Source organism: Branchiostoma lanceolatum, chromosome 9 (genome assembly GCF_035083965.1).
Source record: "Branchiostoma lanceolatum isolate klBraLanc5 chromosome 9, klBraLanc5.hap2, whole genome shotgun sequence".
Taxonomy (NCBI): Eukaryota; Metazoa; Chordata; class Leptocardii; order Amphioxiformes; family Branchiostomatidae; genus Branchiostoma; species Branchiostoma lanceolatum.
The window spans coordinates 4755702-4771777 of record NC_089730.1 but is presented as its reverse complement, the minus strand read 5'-3'; the positions used below and the strand labels follow the sequence as shown (position 1 = coordinate 4771777).

The following is a 16076-nucleotide window of genomic DNA, read 5'->3' as shown; positions in this document are numbered from 1 at the left end:
CTCGCGAAATTAAGGGGATCATCGTATGGCATGTTTTTGCACGGTTTTAAGATGCTCAAAGTATGAAGTTATTACACAAATGTGCTAGACAGTATTACTATTAGTAAATGTCACTACAATAAAGATTTCAGTATTTTTTTATTTCCATTTTTTTGTCCCTAATATTGCTTTGGTTGCCTTTAAGATGACAGATTTAGCAAAAGAAATTAATAACATTGGCTCCCAAACAATGAGTGGGACAGAAACAAATTAAAAGCTAGAGACAGCCCTGACTCCTATACTGGCTCCGTCACAGCGAGTATGGGAGCCCCGGTAGTCTAAATGGGATGGCACACAGGCTACGTTTTTCTGTCATTTGTGCTTGGAATCACTCACAAAACAATGACAGGAATAAACCCTGGACTAACCATTCTGCTTGTACTGTAGGGGTGAACTAGGAATGGGGTGTGTTGGAACACTGGTGCAAATAGACCTCTTTCCAGTTACTAATGCAAACACCGATGCTAAATGTTCCAAGTCACCCGTCAAAAGGTATAAAAAAATAATTTGAAATTCAGCCAAAAACCAAGTCCAAATGTCCCCAACAATATTTTCTACACATGCCAGGCGCATGTACCGCAGCATTTCACCTTAGAGGCGCAAAATGTACCGCCAAGGATGGAATACCAATGTTGTAACATGGGTCGGCTTATCCCGACCCACCCTGAGCCTCACTTTGGTGCGTGACCCCCAGCTGACCTTGGAAAATTCAAAATGGCTGCCGTAACTGGAAAGAGGTCTATTCTTTTGTCTCTTTGGTTCTTCTATATTTCAGGATCCTCCCAGCAAAGATTATGTCAACACAAACCCATATTTTCCTGGTCCACTCATGGCAGTCTTTTTTTCCCTCTACATGTAGTTTGTTTGCAGTAAAGGAATAATACTTAGAGCTAGCTCTCTGCAACTTTCTTGCATTCTTTCCTACTATATTCTCTAGGATTGCATCGTAGTTGACTAAGTGTACCGGAATTTTCTTCAAAATTTGAACTACATGAATCTTTATTGAGAAACGTGAGATGTATTTTCACAGCACAGCATGTAATAGAGTAAAACCAAGTTTGAGATATATCTTTTCTTCCAGAGCTTTAGTTTGCTGCGATTCTTTCTCTTCTCAGAGCCACTGCTACTTGCTACTAACCGTATATACATGTGTACAAGAACTGCGCATCATATTCTATAATCTATAACAAGTGTCAGAACCTATATCAATTATTCCTTTTACAACCCCTCCCCCCAGCAGCCTCAAGACAACGCAGCCCCCCCTCCAGCTGACCAGGGGATGGCAGCACCCCCCCAGGGGCCGGCCGCACCCCCCATGTTCTTCAACCCCTCGTCGTTCAGCGGCCAGAACTCCCCCTTCAACTCTCCCGGCCAGGCACCCTCCGGTCTGGGCAGCAGGCCAAGATATGCACGACCCAGATGAGACACTAGGGGGTGCCGCTGCACTGCTTCACCATCATCATCACCAAGTCCTCATCTCTAGAATTAGGATTTTTGTCCCTACTTTAAATTTCTGTACTGTCTACTCAGGATTTCTTGTGTTATCTAAAAAGTAGGAAAAATAGCAAAAGTGTTTAACAGTGATTTTCTAACTGCTGTACAGATTTCTAGCGTTGTTTGATAGTCGGATCTGTATTATTCTCGAAAAGGTTGAAATTCTGTCAGTAATTATTACTTGTAGTTCTTTTGATGTAAAATACTATTCATCCTTAGTACTGGTAGATGGATAAAATTACAACATTTGTTTAGTCAGAAGCTGGTTAATCTAATTAGCACACTGAAGTAGTCTACCAATTCCCTATTGGTTACAAGGTTGGGCAGCAGGGAGAAGGTTAATAAGGGTTAGACTGAAAGAAAGGCAGGCAGGGCAAGGCAGTGAAATGAACGTTAGCGTTATTGACACCTCAAAGTGGAAAGCAAATGTTTAAGAGTTAATTTTAGAAGTGTTCTTTGTAGTACTCTCGGTAGGACTTCGACCTGTTCTTTTATTTCATTTGTTTGAATTTTGAAGATTCTCCAAACTAGCTTGAGTATGAGAGAGAGGGAAGAAACGAGAGAGGAATAGGACGTCGCACTAGACTGGGATTCGAACCCGCAACCTCTGTTTCACAGCACCGAAACTCTACTTCTAACTTGTACATCCTATTCGCTTTGACTAGAGGAGAGTTTGAGACTAGACTTCCCAGACTGTGTAAAATATGAATTGATTTTGGGGCTGTAGATTTTTGGCGACACCCATGGGGTGGAGCTGTCCATGGATTCGAGCAGAGATTGTTAAGAGGCCACACTGTACAGACAAAAAAAAGGAAATTATGTGCAAGAATGAATATACATACATAGAATGTGCAATGATAGATATTTATGTACAATGTAATAAAAGTTCTTGAATCTGGAATTTTTTTAGCGGGCACAGAATGTAGACTAGCGGTGAAAAAATGTTTCAGTCGAAAGTGTAGGAAATAAAAACACCCTGGTGCCAAAGTTATTCTTCTCACCCATGGTTGCCTAGCAACATCCATGGTTGCCAAGCAACATTAACAGTTGCCAGGCAACATCAATTGTTGCTTAGCGACGTAAATAGATGGGGTTGTCTCTGGAGGCAAAAATGTTCGTTTTTAGTTGCAGGAAAGTTGATTTTCGTTTCGAGGGTGTCCACACAATGCCTTTAAGAAATTGTATACAAGTGGCTTTTTTAAGGCGGTGCTGTTAAAAGTACACAACAGATACAAAGGCAAAGTCATCCTTGACAATGTAACTCTTGTTTATGTAAAATTGATTAGCAGTATACTAGAATCTGATAAGCAGGAACATATCTTTGACTGGTTATATTGAAAGTTGTTGATATATGGATTGAATTGATACTACAATGTAAGTGCTTTTAGCCATGATAAAAATACATTTTTGAGTTGTATCCACTGTTAAAGTTTGAATATGTACTGTAATAATTCTAATTTAAGTTTAAGAATTGTTGAAAATTTCTGTTGTATTACTTGTAATATACATAGCAAAATAAAAATGGTGTTTAGCTGTGTACATTGGTTAAGGGCTTACATCGCTGTACATGATTGTATACCTGCATTCTGTATGTGGGTTCCGCTTCAAACCAATCGTACAACAACTAGGGATATGGTGATATGACTTAGTCTTAATGTTTTTAGGTTCCGTCTTGTTTCTTTGATCCTCTGTGACCTCGGAATGCTTGTGAAAGCCTGTTCAATAATTTTTTCTACATCGCATTTTTGTATGGGTGTGGGGAGACCAAATATTCTTTTGGTACAGAGATCTGAGGTCACTTTGGAACTTAAGAAGAAGTCAAGTCTCAACAAAACTTAAATCCCTTTTTGAGTATTACCGAACGTTTGCAGAGATTGTAACAGCTCCGTGCAATCAAGACTTAGTTCTATCTGCTGTACAATAATTGTAATATCTTCGTCTTCTGACAGTTAAGGTAGCGTAGCCGTTCTTGAGAAACTGGGGAAGACAAGATGGGTGCTTAGAGGAAGGACGACCATCATGTGGTGTTTTATGCTGTTTTACCTGTTGTATAAAATTAGCCCTCGTTGTTGAGAAGTGTAAAAGGAGACAAATTATCGGACCCTATCTTTGAATTAAAGTCACTTGTAGTGGCATTCCCTTACTTTGGTCTTGTTGTTTTTGTTAACATTGCTTGTAGATGTGATTTTGGGGGAGGGGAGTTTGGTTATCATGTGTATGCATCAAACACTGAACGGTCAAAAAGTTGCTGTTGTTGTCATATGTGGAGACAAAAGCCGCAGGTGACCCCAAAGAATGCTATTACCTCTCCCAAATGGTGTAGTTGTGAGCCCTTTGTGTGTGTGTACCTGAGTATGTGTGTGTGTGTATGTGTGTGTGTGTGTATACAATGTGTGTGTGTGTGAGAGAGAGAGCGATCTGTGCATGTTTGCATACAATGTATGTGTACCTTTGTGTGTGTGAGAGAGAGATTGTGTGTGTGTATTTGTACTTGTGTGGAGGGTGTGTCAGAGATTGTATGTATGTTTACCTGTATGTGTGTGTGAGAGAGATTGTGTGTGTGTATTTGTTCTTGTGTGGAGGGCGTGTCAGAGATTGTGTGTATGTTTACCTGTGTGTGTATGTGTACCTGTGTGTGAGAGAGAGAGAGATTGTGTGTGTATTTGTTCTTGTGTGGAGGGTGTGTCAGAGATTGTGTGTATGTTTACCTGTGTGTGTATGTGTACCTGTGTGTGAGAGAGAGAGAGATTGTGTGTGTATTTGTACTTGTGTGGAGGGTGTGTCAGATTGTGTGCATGTGTACCTGTGTGTGTGTGTGCCTGTGTGTGTGTGCCTGTGTATATGTACCTGTATGTGTGTTTGAGATATTGTGCGTGTTTGTGAGTGATTGTGCCTTCAGAAATTAAGAATTGATTTTGGCAATTTTTGATATAGAATTCTTGATGCATGGAAGGAAAAAATATTAAAAGGTTCTCTTGTATGTTTTGTATCATATTCTGCTGAATTCAGCGCATCAGTGATAGAACACACGCAAAAACGACAGTAAACAAATTTAGGCCAAAGTCTCCATAGTCATAAATGTGTTCCGTTTTTCCGAGAATATCGTTTTTATTAGTCTGAGTTGCGAGTCTGGGGAATGTGTGTCACGTGTAGTACGTTTATCTCCAAGCAGATGTGGCAGGCGGGCTTGTTTGGGGTGGACGTATTTGGCGGTGTTTTCAACGGTTTTCTTCTATCTTTTTCTTTTTTTTTACAGATACAAGAATACAAGACTGGTATTTGTACGAAGCAGAAACAGTGTCAAAAAGATCGTATACGTTTTTTGAAATGGAATAGGTATGTAATTTAGAATGGAATATGTGTTTTTCAAATCGAATAGGTATGTAATTTAGAATGGAATATGTGTTTTTCAAATCGAATATACAAGTGTTGCTATTATTTTTGAAAGTTGGTATTGTTTTAAAATCTGGTACTATACGATTCCAAAATACCATACGATTTCTGTTTGCTATATCATTTCTGTTTGCTATATCATTTCTATTTGTACTCCGGAAATGACGCGTTCCGCTCCGGAAGTAGGGTAGGGCATACATCGGACAAGTTCGTGGTCTCCCACGATGTTGCCGGCCATTTGCTTCGGGTAAGTTGTGTTCGTCTTTGGCGAAATACGCCGATATTAACGCACGCCACGTGTTGTCAGTGTCGCTGTGGACACTTGGACTTAATATCGGTCAGTTACGGTTGGTAGTGACCGTCATTTTGTCGACTATCGCCAACATTGACTCGGGAACTTTTACGTCTGACAGTGTGGGGGAGGGGGGCGTGTTTTCGTGTACCAATATATAACGGTAGATTTCCACCGGTGAATCCTTACGAAAAGAGGAGATTAAATATGGAAATTATGGGTAGAAAGTCAACACAAGTTCTGCTGCTTCTCGGACAATTTTATGACAAGATTAACCTTGATTACCCTCGACTTTGGGGTTGGTGAGCTTGCCGCAAACCGGGCGTTTTGTGTATTTACGACAGAAGGGTAAAAGGGCTAGTCCAGAATGGATGTGTCAAATTAGGGCGTCAAATTAAGGCCGCACAACACAGTACGCAGACTTTTTGTGGATAAAATAATGTTAAAATCCTAAGTTCCTTAGTCTAGTTGCCATACATTGTACCTGTTATGATTGTCAAGCAATAAAATGTTATGTTCTATGTATAATAATTAGTTGCATTTCATGTATTTTCTTCTCAGAGTTCCCAGAAAAGATTCTGTGTCTGCACTGTGGGGTGTGATGCCACACAGGACGCTGAACTTTACCATTGACTTTCTAGAAGAGCAGGGCACAGTCGACTTGCCTGAGTCCAGCACACGTTGGGAATACTAACAGGGCTGCCACACGGGGAGTTCTGTAGAGGGCTTGTCAGCCATTATTTTCTAATCCTAAAACATTGGTTACTTGAAAACTGAACTGTTCTCATCAGATTTGAAGGTGATGTTGGAAAACTTGTAAACCTGCTTTTTGGCACAAGACTAAATTAATTTGAGAGACCATGTTTATCTCAACATAACAGAGCCTTTTATTTAGTCATAGTAGTGCATATTGTTATAAAGATATTCACCTTTCAAAACTGCACAGACCATGTTCTATTTACAGTTTTGGGGGGTCTGTGCAGGCAGATCAAGTTGTATGGATACTGTCCATGCCTAGTATAACAGAGGACTTTGTGTGGTTTGTGGTGCCTCCGTCTAGGCTGAATGAGCCTCGTCACGCTGTTAGGATCACATCAAGAGAGTTCACGCCCAGCTTGGCAGTACAATGGTGTTTGTGTGCCAGCTTTTTACAAACCAGTGAATGACATTCAAGTCAGCATGAAGGCCATGTCAAATATTGACTGTGGTGATGAGGAATACTGAACTTTATGTTGAGAAAATGGTGTATATGCAGTATCAAATAGAATATGTGTCTGAACTTGAGAGATTAGAATAGGTCATCTTTTTTATAAGGGAAAAGTCCATCTCAACAAAAGTTTAGTGGGAGACATCATGATTCAGTCTGAAACGGTGGCAATGTAGTTTTTATTGTAAGAATAACATCACTAGACCATGGTCGACATTCACCTCATATAGCAAGGGGGATTTCTGTTCATTCTATATATCTCTCTATTATTCTATATTCATGTATATGTATATGCATACACTTATATCAAAATAAACATTGTAATGTAGAACTTTCCGTGTCAATTTTCTACTTGTGCCTGACATGTTTTTCTTAGTATACTGCAGTCAACATTGCAACACTATGTAGCTGTCAATAGTTCTACTCTTGTAGCATACACCGCAGTCAACACTACAACACTTTGTAGCTTTTAATACTTAACCAGTCATTCCGACACACCTTCCACACAGGTGTAAGGCCCCACCCCACATGGCCACTGCTGGCTGGTTGGGCCCATTGCAGCCAGCATAAGCAAGGACATGATTGCCGAACCGGACTTGGTCAACAAGTTACTAATAGGTACATGTAATATAGTCTAGGGCTAGGATTTGGACTTTAGGCCACACGGGTTTCAATATGATTGTGTTTGTATTTTAATGAGATAATTACTTCACAAATATACAACAACAGGACTGGCTTACAGGTACTTCGGTTACGTAAAGGTTGGTAGCCTATTACGTTCCCATGTAAGGGACAGGAAGGTAAACAACCCCAAACCGTTGTTGAAGTATTGTACTGGCCGGTGAACAATCCCTCTCTGATCTGATTGTACAAGTAAGTAAACAACCTCGTTCCGATGTTAAAGCACCATTGTGTAAGATCAGTCACGTCGCCAGTTCCATCGCGGGTCGACCCAGCCAACGGGCCTAGTTCAGCCACGGACACTCCCATCTCACTTCTTGTCCGTCCCAGCAGTGCGACCGTCACAACACTTATTAGAGCCAATCCTTCTCCTGAAGTTACGGATCCGGCTACCCGACATCCCTTACCTACATTGGTCTATCGACTAGAGGCTGTTCACCTTGGAGACCTGCTGCGGTTATCGGTACGGACCGACGCGAAAATCGCACGCCTCTCCCTTCAATTTTCAAGGGCCCACCTGAGCGCACCGGACACCGCAAAAGCCGCGGTGCTTTACGGGGCAGCTGTTCCTATCTCCGGGCGAACCGATTCCAGGACACGTGCGCCTTACAAAGAAAAGAGCACTCTTTCCGGGGCTCATACCCACGTCAACGACTTCGCTTGCGTTGCCGCGCCGGGCGAACATTTCCCCGTTCGCGGGAATGTTAACCCGATTCCCTTTCGGTATGCCGGGGCGGCTCGTGACGCACAGAATCCCGCGGCCACACCCGCCACCGTACGCCCGACGAACCTCGGAAGGACCCGAGGACCCAACCTCGTTACCGCCGGGAGCAAGCAGAGCGGGCCGGGGCGACGCGCAGTGACCACGAAACCGGGCCCGCACTTCCGAGTGGCCTTCACTTATCACTCATGACCAGCTGACCCATACATGTCCAACTACTGTTCTCACGTGGAACCCTTCTCCGCTAGGCTTTGAATTTCTCGTTTGAATATTTTCTACTACCATCAAGACCAGCACCCGCGGCGGCTCCACCCGGACTCGCGCCCGAGGCTTCGGCGCTCGCCGCGGCGGCCCTCCTGCTCGTCGCGGCCTGGCTCAGTCGAAGTGGACTGCCGCGACGGCCGGGTATGGGCTCGACGCTCCAGCGCCATCCATTTGATTCGGCAGGTGAGTTGTTACACACTCCTTAGCGGATTCCGACTTGGCCACCGTCCTGCTGTCTGTATCAACCGACATCTTTTCTGAAGTCTGATGAGCGTCCGCATCGGGCACCTTAACCCGGCGTTCGGTTCATCCCGCAGCGCCAGTTCTGCTTACCAAAAGTGGCCCACTGAGCACTCGCATTCCAGGCCCGGCTCCACTCGAGCGAGTCGGACACCTTACCAATTGAAAGTTTGAGAATAGATTGAGGTCGTTTCTGCCTCAAGACCTCTAATCATTCGCTTTACCAGATAAAACTGCGACAGAGTGTCAGCTATCTGAGGGGAACTTCGGAGGGAACCAGCTACCTAATGGTCCAATTAGTCTTTCGCCTCTATACCCAAGTTTGACAATCGATTTGCACGTCAGAATCGCTACGGACCTCCACCAGGGTTTCCCCTGGCTTCGCACTGCTCGGGCATAGTTCACCATCTTTTGGCCGGTCCCAACGCGCACGCTCTAGCGCGACCTCACCGACGGAGCGGTCGAAATCGGCCGGTGGCGCGCCCGCGCCGCGGAGACGGCGGGGATACCACCTTGGACATACGGACGGCCCTTCGCCTTCATTGCGCCTCTGGGTTTCGTACAACACCCTTGAGTCGCGCAGGCGTTAGACTCCTTGGTCCGTGTTTCAAGACGGGTCCTGGTCGGGTAGGCGACCGGACCTCGCCGCAGACCCCGGGCGCCCTGCGTGGCGCACCCGTCGACCGCACGACGGGGGCCCGGCCCCTGCCCGACATCACCCCCCCCCCCCCCCCCCCCGAGAGGGGGCAATGGGCAGACGCGGCGGTCGATTGCCTGTCCTCGGTCCGACAGCGGGCGCCGCACGCATCGCGACTATAACTCCGGAGACCCGAGGGCCCCGGGCACCTTCCGCGGGGACGTGGCCGCCGTCGAACCGGTCGCGGCGCTCCGCCCGGAAGAAGTGCAGCGGGTCCGCACGCCTCGACGCCGGCCGATCGGTCTTACGATCCATGATCGGCCGTCGGGGCGCGACGGACGCCGCCTGAATCCTCCGGGCGGACCTTGCGGGTCCACCCGTTTACCTCTTAGCGGTTTCACGAACTCTTTAACTCTCTCTTCAAAGTTCTTTTCAACTTTCCCTCACGGTACTTGTTCGCTATCGGTCTCGTGTCCGTATTTAGCCTTAGGCGGAGTTTACCTCCCGCTTTGGGCTGCATTCCCAAACAACCCGACTCCGAGGAGGGGCAGACCGAACGCCACCGTCGCCGCCATGGGCCGGGGCTGACACCCGCTCTGGGAGAGGCTTCGATCACAAGGACATGGGCAACTGTCGACGGACGGAGAGCACCTCCCAAACGCCACAGTTCCCGCGCCCCGTGGAAGCGGAGATTCGGCGCTGGGCTTTCCCGCTTCACTCGCCGTTACTGAGGGAATCCTTGTCAGTTTCTTTTCCTCCGCTTAGTAATATGCGTTATATGCGGGTCGTCTCGCCTGAGCTGAGGTCGAGGAGTGGAGTGAGCAAACGCGCTGACCCGGGGCCGCAGAGTGCGTTCGAAGAGTCGATGATCAATGTGTTCTGCATTTCACATTACTTCTCGCAGCTGGCTGCGTTCTTCATCGACACACGAGCCGAGTGATCCACCGCTAGGAGTTGTCGTTTTATTTTCGTTTGATTTCGCATCGAAAGTTTGTCTCTGCCTCTCGGCACCGTCGTTTCAGAGACGGGAAGAAGGCGCCCTTCGGAGTGAAGGGCGGTGAACGAGCGGAAGGACCGGGGCCCGGGGGTCGCTCCACTAACCGGGACCCGCCGCGAAGACCGCTGCGCCCCTTCGACAAAACGCGACCGACCGGCCCGAGCTGGGAAAGAGAGCCGAGGGGTCTATTGCGCCTGCCCTTCTCTTGAAGACCTCGGGGAAAGGAAAGGAACCTCGGGGAGTGGAGCAGTCGGTCGAGACCGTCGGTGGCGACCGAGAACAGTCCTACCCTCTGCCCAAAGGAGGCCTTGGACCGCAGGATGCCCGCTCGAAGTCCAACGCTTAAGGACAGGTCACTCGTCCGCAAGATGGATTGCATCGAGTCAGAGACCGAAACGCCGCGCCGGGGTGCCGGGAGGAGTCGTCTCACCTAGGCCCCGCCGTTAGACTAGCAACTCAACCCCATTCCGCGCAAATCCACGACGCGATGCCCCTCCGCCAGGATATAGGTGCCCCCACTTGTGCACGCCCGCCTAAAACTTTTCGCCGGAAGGACCTGACTCCGTCCTCGACCAGGCTACTCGGGGCGGCTCGCTGGTTTAGCAGGGTATAAGGAACGACGGGCTCACACTGAAGGCACCCGACCAACGTTTCAAGGAAGCTGCCAGGTCCCGCCGCCAAGTGGGTTGGCATGGGTGCTCCTGACACTCCGCCCGCGCTCCTCCGCGAAGGAGGAGCGATTGACGGCAGAGAGCGCCACCTTGTCGAGGCGATAAGGAAGTGTGAGGGTTGGAGTGGCCGCCGACCCTGCGCAACATAAAACCGACCCTCAGCCAGACGTGGCCACGGGACTGACCCGGGGCCGCAGTCTGCGTTTGAAGAATCGATGATCAACATGTCCTGCAACATCGGGGGAGGGTGCCTGAGCGTACGCGCCCGCAGTTGGGTCGGTCCTTTGGACAAGATCGGACAGGGTTGCTCGGCTAGTTTCACCGCCGTCGAGGCGGAACGGGGGGCGTGGGGGTGGTTCACGGACCGTCGGCGGGCGGGCCGGGGTGGTGCCAGGGTCCTCCGAATGCAGACCCCGGTAGAGTCCTTTCCGGGTCGGTGGAGTCGGGGCCGGCGTACGGCCTGTCGGCGGGGGGCGGTGGTCGGTGCCGGTGGCTCACCCTACCTTGATAGAGAGTGGTCATCTTTCGTCTAGCGCGGGAAATGACGGCGGACACCGGGTCTCCGGTCAGCACACGCCATCCTCAGTCGTTTTGCTACCCCGTCGATCAGGCTGCCGCTCCCCGCGAGGTCGACCGTGCCACGGGCGTCCGGACGAACCAGCGCTGGGGCAGGGTCTTCCGCGGAGGCGATGCCCTAGTCTTCGGACCCGCCGGTGAACGGACTCACCCCTTCCGTCTGCGTGCGAGGACGCCTTTCGGACTCGGTGGTCGGACTCAACCGGCGGAGGCGTCGCCCGAGAGAGTGGGGGATCGTCCTTCGCGGGACGGCTAGGGCGTTAACGGGAAGCAACGGTCGGTGTAGCCGGGAGTGCTGCAGCTCAGGCTCCCGAGGGTTGGCGGCCTCGCGGCGCGTTCCCGCTGTTCGGCGGCGTGCGGACTACTGCACGGACCGCGGATCGCTCTCTGGTGGATCCCAATTACGGCCGACTGCCCCCGTCACCGTTCTCTCGCCGAGACGGGTTTTGACGGTCATCGCCCGCGCCTCTGCCGGGGATCGTGTCGACTGGTGCAATACAAGAACACAGAGGAGGGAGGAGAGGCAGACCACCTTCGCTGAATTTCATGGACCCCTTTCCAAAGCGGGGCTTACCGAGAGGCTACTCTGTCTGGCTGCCCAATGGAAGGACACCGAGACGCTCATTGTACTTTCGACGGCAACTCACCAGGTGGCGCAAGGGCCTGAGGGGAGGAGGCGTACGCGTTCTTATTCAGGTGCGATGGCATGCGACGATGCCGATGGACTTGTACAATCATTACTACAAGGACGTTGACCTTGACGACCAACTGCGGTCCTCCTGTGTGTTTGAGCGCCCGTCCAAAAAGTGGCAGCGGCAACTATTCTGGTGCCTGCTGAAGACAATTTGAATATTGTCACACAGGTCTGCATGCTCTTGGTGTGGGGCATTGGCTGCCAGATAGAGTATAGAGCTAACTTAAACTCGTGTAGAAGTTGTACTGGCTCCTTAGATTGCTAAGTTAAAGTAGGCACTACAAGCAACAACATATATTGCAAGTTGCAGCTCTGTAAATAAGATCAGGCATTGTGGAAAAAAAACCTAAAAGGGCCTAATTTGAAATAGATAGCTTTGATTTCAAACTGCAGGCCAACATCCTGAATTTCTAATGTTTATAGCACTCGACAGCCTCTCTGTGGATTTCTACATGTTTATATGCCCTATTCACACTGCAAAGTACAGAAAGAGGCCATAGGGTGTTAATGGATATTGTTCTTACTAGGGCAAGGAACCAGTCTCTTTAAAACCAGTGGTAGTGAAGCAGTTTTGTATGATATGAACTGTTGAAAATTGTACATACAATAAGGAACATTAAGTGAGTCATGTTTTTTTATTAATAGAAAGTAACATTTACAATCTCCATATAGCCCTTACAACAACAGTTAAATCTGAACTTTTGACTATTAGGTGACAGCATGAAGGCCCATGTAATAAATGACCATATTGTTCATCAAAACGACTGCAAAAATTCATTCACAATTGCTGAACTAAATGTCTGTATAGCAACGAAAACTTGACTACCAGTGATAGAGCAAATAAAAAAAATCTAAGAAAACTAGTAATACTCAAATTGATCAATCCAAATAAATTTATTGGTTCTCTGGTTACTGTATGAAACAAATGGAGTGTAAGATCAGCATGAAAAATACAACACTTTTAATAAACCCCCGTGATAGTCCCATAACATTATATAGGAATAAGCTTACTGTTAAATGCTGGGTAAAAAACAAACCTTTGAGATTTTTGAGATAAGAGTTTCCGGATGAATGAAATTTAGAATAAAATTTTCAAAGGCAGGGCTTTTCAGGTGTTGAAAAGAGAATTTTATGGTTGATCTGTACCTGACTGCATGGTCGGCACTGTCAAGCAACAATCCAATACAGATGCTGAACAGTTCATTCAATGTTTTAATAGTAAACATGGCAAATACAATGAAGAGTGCCAGTCCGAGAACCAAGAAATTACACTGGTACAAAAAAGCTTCTTTACATTCAAGGGAGTTAACTTGGCAGAAAATATCTCTTATGCCTTGCTCAGTCAGTTTTATCACTGAAACTTAACTCATACATTTAACAAGGCACTTTTCCTATCAAAAGGTCATGACAGATAAGGATAAATTCTACGACAAGGATAAAGGTTTAAAGCAATATTAAGTAAAAAATCATGCACATGTAGAAAATGTTTACCTGTCAACGTACAGAAAATCAATTACATGTACAAAGGAACATAGCTGCAACATGCCCAAGGTTACTTAGTAAGATGAGAAATTGACGAGAGACCGTTCTCTGCCATGCTGCAACAAGCAGCCATAACATGCCATCATGGACTTACAGTAACTGGCCGTGATGATAACCCAGGGGGCATAGGGATGTCAGATGTAGCTTTAAAGCCATTATGTTCCAATATGCTTTAAAGGAAGTATTGAAATTCATGTGTGCAATTAATCAATCTTCCATACCATCACACCTTCCATTTGACTCCTATAATACAATATGATATTATATTTACTCTAAGAAATGCAAAGTTGTGGAAATTACAAATACAAGAGTTGCTAGTTCTCCCAAGCATCAGTTTGCAATGTTCAAATATATGTCTCTGCAACATGTCAAATTGACATTACTACTACATGTATTTCTGTCCAATTCACACCTCCCACATCTGAACGTCTAGCTTAGATTCCTGGATAGTTCTAAACATTGAACTCAACAGCGATTCTGATATTTCTCCCTGTGAGCTGCAAGACAAGAGAGATAGCAGCATCCCTCCAACTTCATAAGCATCAGTTTCCTGCTGAGATCTCAAGGCTCACAGTGCAGATAATTCCATATCCTGTACATGTTGGCTTAAATCCCCTGCATGTCAGAAAGAAAGAGGTTGAGAAGCATGAAACCTCATTTTCATCACCAGTCAGTTAAATGAATAGGACAGTAAAATTGTAGGACAATAAAGAACCATGACATAGGTAGGTATGATAATAGCCCAAGTTGCCAATAACTGGTGTTTATTCTAGAATTTCTACGAATTTTCAATGATTTTTAGCACTACTTTACCCACACAAAGCCTGCGTACTGTGTTGTGCGACCTTAATTTGACGCCCTAATTTGACACATCCATTCTGGACTCGCCCTTTTACCCTTCTGTCGTAAATACACAAAACGCCCGGTTTGCGGCAAGCTCACCAACCCCAAAGTCGAGGGTAATCAAGGTTAATCTTGTCATAAAATTGTCCGAGAAGCAGCAGAACTTGTGTTGACTTTCTACCCATAATTTCCATATTTAATCTCCTCTTTTCGTAAGGATTCACCGGTGGAAATCTACCGTTATATATTGGTACACGAAAACACGCCCCCCTCCCCCACACTGTCAGACGTAAAAGTTCCCGAGTCAATGTTGGCGATAGTCGACAAAATGACGGTCACTACCAACCGTAACTGACCGATATTAAGTCCAAGTGTCCACAGCGACACTGACAACAGGTGGCGTGCGTTAATATCGGCGTATTTCGCCAAAGACGAACACAACTTACCCGAAGCAAATGGCCGGCAACATCGTGGGAGACCACGAACTTGTCCGATGTATGCCCTACCCTACTTCCGGAGCGGAACGCGTCATTTCCGGAGTACAAATAGAAATGATATAGCAAACAGAAATGATATAGCAAACAGAAATCGTATGGTATTTTGGAATCGTATAGTACCAGATTTTAAAACAATACCAACTTTCAAAAAGAATAGCACCACTTGTATATTCGATTTGAAAAACACATATTCCATTCTAAATTACATACCTATTCCATTTGAAAAACACATATTCCATTCTAAATTACATACCTATTCCATTTCAAAAAACGTATACGATCTTTTTGACACTGTTTCTGCTTCGTATATTTGTATGAATTCTAAAAAAACGTACGGAAAAAAACGGCCTGCTACATCTGCTTGGAGAACGTACGCGTACGGTAGCAAGACAGCAACAAAATTCTGGATAACAAAATCTCAAATCAATATAGTATTTTGATAAAGTTGGTTACTATTGGTTACAGCATCACTATGTTTGGTGTGGCAGCCCAGTTCCCCATTTCCTATCAAAAGTTTTTTTTTTTTGCAAATTTAATGTGAGAGGGCGAAAAAATAAAACAAAACTAGAGAAGGTTAAATTTTCTCCTCTCCAAGCAGAGTGGTTCCGGCTGTTTTTTGTCATGGGGGGGGGGGGGGGGCTCTCCTAACCACAAAAAAAACATGACAAAGGAGGAAGCCCTACAAAAACACCTAAAAACACATCAAGAACAAGAACGTTATATAGACCTTGATAAAAACACAAGCCGGACCCACTCCTCTGCTTGGCGTATAACAAGAATTGTATCGCCAAAACATGGTATCACTGCCAACATGCCTTTTATCACCTTCGCCGAGAAGGTTATGTAGAGGGTAGCGTTTGTCTGTCTGTTTGTAGTGGCACAGAATAACTCGAGAATGCCTTGATGGATTGTCTTGGTATTTGGTATGTTGGTATGTTTTGATGAGACCTAAAAACGATGAGATTTTGGGCCCCCTAGCGGCTTCTTTTGGTACTGCAGCGGAACTTCCTGTTTTGATATCTCGTGTTCTGGACATGCTATGGAACTGATTTTTGAGTGGTAGATAGATCTTTGGACAGAGAGTAAGTGGTGTGGGTTTGGGCCCCCTAGCGGCAACCGCAGGAGCAGGTTTTGCGTCTGACTTTGAAAGGGAATAACTCAAGAAGGGCTTGATGGATGGTAATGATTTTTGGTAGGTAAATAGCTTGAGTGATGATGTACATGATTAGACACTTCTTATGCAAATCAGTATCTAATTTGCATGATTAATGAGGAAAGTTTATACATC

At 46.2% G+C, this 16076-nt stretch overlaps 1 protein-coding gene, 2 long non-coding RNA genes and 1 pseudogene across 10 annotated transcripts in view; 2 read left to right on the top strand and 2 right to left on the bottom strand.

The window, feature by feature from the left end:
* The window catches only part of LOC136442427 (protein transport protein Sec16A-like), a 41330-nt gene extending 37654 nt beyond the window's left edge, over positions 1–3676 (top strand). For 4 of the 6 annotated variants that reach the window (XM_066439275.1, XM_066439273.1, XM_066439271.1 and 1 more), the window contains one exon: positions 1277–3676. In XM_066439275.1, the coding sequence (XP_066295372.1) occupies positions 1277–1462 (186 nt within the window). In that variant the 3' untranslated portion in view covers positions 1463–3676. The remainder of the gene's footprint in view (positions 1–1276) is intronic. The other 2 variants (XM_066439272.1, XM_066439274.1) reach the window with 1 other exon arrangement.
* Positions 3677–4817: 1141 nt separating this feature from the next.
* LOC136442183 (uncharacterized) lies at positions 4818–6756 on the top strand. Its single transcript, XR_010756974.1, has 2 exons — positions 4818–5173; positions 5780–6756. It is a non-coding gene; the product is annotated as an uncharacterized lncRNA (long non-coding RNA).
* Positions 6757–9791: 3035 nt separating this feature from the next.
* LOC136442764 (5.8S ribosomal RNA) lies at positions 9792–9924 on the bottom strand (annotated as a pseudogene).
* A 2598-nt stretch (positions 9925–12522) lies between these two features.
* On the bottom strand, positions 12523–15102 carry LOC136441822 (uncharacterized). 3 transcript variants are annotated; one of them, XR_010756931.1, is made up of 3 exons: positions 15042–15102; positions 14738–14798; positions 12523–14063 (listed from the first exon to the last, which is right to left on the bottom strand). It is a non-coding gene; the product is annotated as an uncharacterized lncRNA (long non-coding RNA). The 3 variants fall into 3 exon arrangements; XR_010756932.1 differs by having other exon boundaries at positions 14738–14801; positions 15042–15076; XR_010756930.1 differs by lacking the exon at positions 15042–15102 and having other exon boundaries at positions 14738–15021.
* Positions 15103–16076: the final 974 nt, after the last annotated feature.